The 6760-nt window shown below is 33.9% G+C and overlaps 1 protein-coding gene across 1 annotated transcript; it reads left to right on the forward strand.

Annotated features, from left to right (window-relative positions):
- Positions 1–2016: 2016 nt before the first annotated feature.
- On the forward strand, positions 2017–6760 carry LOC123523403 (uncharacterized). The gene is made up of 2 exons (XM_045301086.2): positions 2017–2134; positions 5413–6760. The coding sequence occupies exon 2, from the start codon at positions 5478–5480 to the stop codon at positions 6696–6698; it is 1221 nt and encodes a 406-aa protein (XP_045157021.2). The 5' UTR covers positions 2017–2134; positions 5413–5477; the 3' UTR covers positions 6699–6760.

A 6760-nucleotide genomic window follows, 5' to 3' on the forward strand; every position in this document is an offset into this window, starting at 1 on the left:
AAAATTTATTATCACCGTCATGAGACGGAGTGTAATGCGCAAGAACCAGGTCCTTATGTCTAAGGTCAAGGTCACACTTAAGAGGTCAAAGGTCAAATTCAGGAATGACTTTGTCTGGGGCATTTCTTCTTCATGCATGGTGGGATTTTGATGTAACTCGGCACAAATGTTCACCATCATTTTTTACAGGTCAGAGGTCGATACTTTGTCCGAAGCATTTCTTCTTCGTGCATGGAGGGATGTTGATGTAACTTGGCACAAATGTTCACCACCATGAGACGGAGTGTCTTGCGCAAGAACCAGGTCCCTAGGTCTAAGGTCGATGTCACACTTAGAGGCCAAAGGTGAGATACAAGAATGACTTTGTCAAGAGCATTTCTTCTTCATGCATGGCTCAAGTTTGAAAAAAAATCCATGAATATGTATTTACCTGTACATATTCGAGGTTTGTCAATCTATAGCGAGAAAGCAGAAATGACTAAAATGTAATCATTTTTAACTAATGCAATAAATTGTTGATTAAATAACATTATGTCTCATAACATCGTACTAGCTTATAGAGCGTTAGATCTTCTGAAATTCTTTTTGTTACTGAGTAACGCAGTCATCATTATGAATTTAAAATAAAATCTTCCGTTGCTGGATGACAGGAGTTTTAGAAATGTTATTTTGTAAAAGCAAACGTCTATGATAATCTTACACAAAAGTATAGCTTTTCGGTTGAACAACAGCACAATATCGTAAATATATAATTTTACCTACTGAGCAGCCGAGTAGAATGTAACCGTATGCGTAATTTGGACCATAAATGAGGGCATTTTTTATATTAAAAAGCCCATTCATTTTTCCAGGTTCTAAAATATATTTTGCCGTCTATTATTTTCATATTTTATGGGGCTCACTCGTGAACCCTTGAAAGTCACGCGACCTGGCAAGAATTACGAGCGTTTTTCCGTTACTAGGTCGTTGATGAAATTTAAATAGCGCTAAAGCAACTGGAGCGGTCTATATACATTTAATAAACGATTTATCTAAAAATGACCTTCAGAAATATCATTGATTAAACAGTATACTATAGTACACTTTCGTTAGATATACAAACAGATTAAGTGTGTTTTGAAGTTAACTAAAATTGCACTGTTAAAGAGGATTGTTTTTAACCGTTTAGAGGATATGAAAAAAATATTCTAGATCTACAATGCATATAGATGTATTTTGTCTGTTTAGATTACTGATGTACAGTATGGTAATCGTAGCGCGTATACATGCAATAAAGCTAAGAGTGGCTAGAATTGTTTTGAATAAAGAACTGCTGACAAGTAAATCTGAAATGTTAAAAGGATTGATGAAATTTGCTGAATGATGCGAATAGCATACTGGAGTAATGATATATAAAACTAAAAAAGAATATAGTTCCATCTTACATAATTGATATTTTAAGATTTTCCTCCAGCAATGAAAATAAGGCCTTAGATTAGTTGTACATAATGATATAGTAATACCTAAATATCGTACAAATTATATGAAAAGAGCGTATGGCTATATTATCGCTTAAGTATGGAATATCGTCCTACAGAATATCCATTGTGTGGATTCACTTAGTTCTTCTTCTCCTTATCATTATTATAATTATTATTATTTTCATTACAAAGGAGGTCACCCACCCACCCACTACATCCCAATCCCTCACCTTGAAACCGCTCCAGGGGACACCAATGCCTTTTTGGTAGGCTAACTGTTATTCCTGCAAAACAATATGCCTACTTTATTCACTACTTTATTTTTACATATTTCTTTTGTACAACGAATCGTACAAGTTAACATGCAACACTGTTAGTTCATACTAAATTTATACTAATATTCGAATAACTCGTGGTCGAAATCATTTTAAATATTAACTGTACACCTGTGTCATGATGAAATATGATCAAACTTTACGTTGGCCGTCTTTTTGAACGCAATTTTAATCGAACATGTAAGTGGTGTTACCATTGATAGGCGCGGTTTTAACTGAAATGGAGTTGTGACGTCAGAAAATTTAGCGTTAAACAGCGTCGCGTCACGTCACAACGTCACGACCTTGGTAACGACGTAACATACCAAGCAGCTTTTTACCATACAAGTTTTACTCAAGGTAAAAACTCTTATAAATATGTTTTTCGGACGAAATAGTGCTCAAATGATAGCTTATTTTAAACAGAAAGTATTAACAGTTGTGTATGTAGTATGTACGTCTTTTTAAAAATGATTAGAAAGTAATGAACATGATTTTCGTCTTAACTGAATACAGAACAGAACAGAACAGAATAGAACATAGTGATACATTTAAGCCGCCGTTGATTACAGCTTATCATATGGCATCATAACATATTAACAAATGCAATAACGAAGGAAATGAACGGCATGTAGATATATATGAACGGGTGGAGATTTTGGTACAGGAACAATACGAAGTAATCAAACATCGTATAACATTTATTTCTCGTTAAGTGATAACCAATTACGTTAAAACTTTGTTGTTGTTGTTTTTTTCTTTTTGTTGTTGTTGTTGTTGTGTTGTTGTTTTTTTCACGCATCTTCCGCGTTTCTACATATGTATATTTACACTTGATTACTTTTCATCAGTCTGAATTTTTATTTTTCTAATTTTTTTATACATAATGAAAAGGTATCAATAAGGTGGTCGCCATTTAAAAATGGGAGATTTTCGGTACAATTTTCTCAAAAATACCTACTTGGTTAAAAACTAACTTCAGTAACTTAGAAGCGAAGTGTTAGATATTTAAATCTAATCAACGATTTTATTTCACACCTGTTCAGTGAAAATCAAAGGATGCACAATTTCTGTTAATTTGTCCTCCTTTACGGAAAACCATAGCTTCTACTTGGTCCAAGTGTGACTAGATCTATTTTAAAACATAAAAAAAGTCTTAAAGTGACTATCTCATAAAGAAAACAACAACAATAAAAATTTATCAACATATATGTATATAATAAATATATTAAAATATATTAAAATATTTATCAAATTATCAACAACAAAAAAATACGCATTTATATTCAATTGCAACACTTATTCTTTAAATAGTACGGTAGTATCAAATGGTTTAAATAAAAATAAAATCTACTAAATCTGTGTTTTGTAAAGTCTAATTGAAAGAACTTTTCCGTACCAGCAACATGACTTGTGTAGAAGCATTGTAGAACAGCCTTCCATGTCCTCTTAAAAATGCCATTTTTAGATAACTTTTAAACAAACTGTATCTATTTGAATATTCCAAGTTGAGATATACTTTAGTCATACTTTATTTATTTGAATATCAAATGTTAAGACATATTTTATCTATTTAAATTTCCACGTTTAGACATACTTTATCTGTTGAATATTCTACGTTTAGACATACTTTATCTATGGAATATTCCACGTTTAGACATACTTTATCTATCGAATATTCCACATTTAGACATATTTTATCTGTTGAATATTCTACGTTTAGACGTACTTTATCTATCGAATATTCCACGTTTAGACATACTTTATCTATCGAATATTCCACGTTAAGACAGACTTTATCTGTTGCATATATTTAACGTTGAGACATACTTCATCTATCGAATATTACACTTTATCTGTTGAATATTCCACGTTTAGACCTACTTTATCAACTGAATATTCCATGTTTAGACATACTTTACATGGTAAATATTATACATTTAAACATACTTTATCTGTTGAATACTTTATCCGTTGAATATTCAACGTTTAGACATACTTTATCTGTTGAATACTCCATATTTAGACATACTTTATCTATTGAATATTACACATTTAAACATACTTTATCTGTTGAAGACTTTATCCGTTGAATATTCAACGTTTAGACATACTTTATCTGTTGAATACTCCATATTTAGACATACTTTATCTATTGAATATTACACATTTAAACATACTTTATCTGTTGAATACTTTATCCGTTGAATATTCCACGTTTAGACATACTTTATCTGTTGAATATTCCATGTTTAGACATACTTTATCTAATGAATATTACACATTTAAACATACTTTATCTGTTGAATACTTTATCCGTTGAATATTCCACGTTTAGACATACTTTATCTGTTGAATATTCCACGTTTATACTTTATCTGTTGAATATTCCACGTTTAGACACTTTACTTTATCTTTTTGAAAATTCCGCGGCAGTGTATTGTCGATATATTTCAAATTGTACATTCACATTTTCTATAAATATTCCATTAACATAAATAGCTAAGTTCGAATGGCCACATTTGTGTTTCTTTACAAATTACCGTGGATTTTGATGGGTGTAACACCATGCTGTTTCTTTAGCATCATTTTATAATTTCATTTAGTTTGCCTATCATTATTAAAGGCACTGACCTCCAGATTATATGACAACAAAAGAATTTTTATAGGTATTCAGAAAACTATTGCTAACTTCTTAAGTTGCTGACAGATTTTTAAGGTATGGAAAATGGAAACACGTTGGAATTAGTTGTTTTTACTATTTTTTTCCATTCAAAATTGAAAAGCGTGTGTAACGGGATACAGGACGTAAACTGGTGTTAACGAATTCGTCCGTGGTGTATTGGCCAAGCCCGCAGGAAAATGTTTATTGTCGCGTCGACCCGGGACTCTGGCGTGTTTTTTCCTTGATTTGGCATTCAAAGTTTACGACAGTTCACGGAAGCAAAAACTCATGTTCTATTGTTCATAATATGACCAAACTGCAATTTTAAAGAACGATTTTTTAGCCAAAATCTGCGGGTCACTGCCTTTTATAGCACAATCAGATTTTATATATCGTGTCGAGACGTCAGCATACATTATGTACTTACTGAATGGCTCGTCGGTCAGTTGACAGAACTATTCCCCGAGTTCCGAAGAACCAAGGGCCAATAGTTTTGACTATTGATCTGCCAACTATTCTAAGTGTTATTACATGACATCATAGTTTTATTTTTTGGCTTATTTGTCCAGTAAACATGTGTCAAATATGGACTCGCCATATAGCATTAACTATAGCCCTATGATTTATATAAGGAGTCATATGATGAAGATCAATAGACTAAGTTCCATTGTAAATAATGTTCTATCATTGATTTTTAACAGTTTATCTTCGTTTGAGTATAAGTTCAACGAAAGTGTAGCGATAAGTTCAGGGAAGTTCACATCGAAACTGGATATCTGCTTTGCCGAAAGCATGTTGAAAAACAATTCGTTCGTAGTAAAATAGTTAAATTTTTCACTTCATGCATTCTCGAAGCCAACATCGTCACTGTCACAAATATAAACAATAGCCAGACATAGAAAAACAAACCAAACTTCTATTTTTCTGTCAAAGCGAGTCTTTAAAGTATGTTATTGTTCCTTTTTTATTCCAGAAACAAAATTGTCTAAATCACCAAAGAAGCTCAGATTTCCACATTCGGTGTGGGTTCGGAAACCCATGTTCACCGCAGGGAACAATGTTTGGTTCCCGCACAGGGGTTGCAAGAATCTTGTTTTGCCGTATAATATATACGCTGACAGTATCAAATCAGACAGTAAATCATTTAATCCAGCACTGGCTGAAACTAATACAAGCGTTGGTGCTCAAGGACTGGACACAGCATTGATTGAAACTGGTACAAGCGTTGATGCTCTGCAAGTAGATACATCGTGGAGTGAAACTGGTACAAGCGTTGATGCTCCACGAGAGAATACAACGCTGTCTGAAACTGGTACAAGCGTCGATACGCCACAAGATACAGCATTGACTGAAACTGGCACACGCGTTGGTGCCCCACAAGTAGATACAGCACTGTTTGAAAATGGTACAACCGTGGATGCTCATCCAGTGGGCACAGCACTAATAGAGACTGAAACAAGCGTTGATGCTCCGGAAGAGGATTCAGCACTGACTGAAACTGGTACAAGCGTTGATGCTATACGAGTGTATAAAGTGGCTAATCTGACAAATAACAATGTAGACGCACTCCTGAAAGAAGAAGTCAATAATAAAGAAATACTCAGTGGTATTACTTCTCCGTCAAACATCAGTGTAGGTGCACTTACTTGTGTAAAAGCCAATGATAAAGAAATGCTCCATGACATTGCTAATCTGGAAAGTAACGATGCAGACACACTCACTGACGAAGAAGCCAGTGGTCAAGCAATGCTCAGTGACATTGCTGATTTATCAAATAACGATGCAGACACTCTCACTGACGGAGAAGCCCGTTGTGAAGAAACGCAGAATGACGGACCTAGTAATGATTCTTCCGAAGAGACAGCACATATATATATCAACGTGTCTAGTAGCTTCACATATTTGGCTTTTTGGAATCGGAACAACTGCAATTCTGTAAATACCAGTGATACACGTCATCTCTTGGGCAACATGGCTGAATCGTACATGACAGGAATTCCAGAAATCCAAAGAAGGTTTAAATCAGTCAGGTACTTTCCAGTCACACACATGGAATACTTGTTCTATGAAAATCCTGGCGAGTATAATTTTGTCCGAGACACTCGCGGTTATGCTCATATAAGGAAGAAATCTTTCTGGAATCCGGAATGGTGGTGCAAACTTGTATGCTGGTCATGTAGAATATGTGCTTTGGGAATACTGGTAATTTTTGGATATTGTTTGAACGAAAAATACAAGGACATGTGCTTATACTGGTGACGTCATTTTGATACATACACAATTCATTTTCAAAGTATTAAATGAATTTCTTTTTCTTTTCA

The sequence above is a fragment of the Mercenaria mercenaria genome, chromosome 3 (genome assembly GCF_021730395.1).
Source record: "Mercenaria mercenaria strain notata chromosome 3, MADL_Memer_1, whole genome shotgun sequence".
Lineage (NCBI taxonomy): Eukaryota > Metazoa > Mollusca > Bivalvia > Venerida > Veneridae > Mercenaria > Mercenaria mercenaria.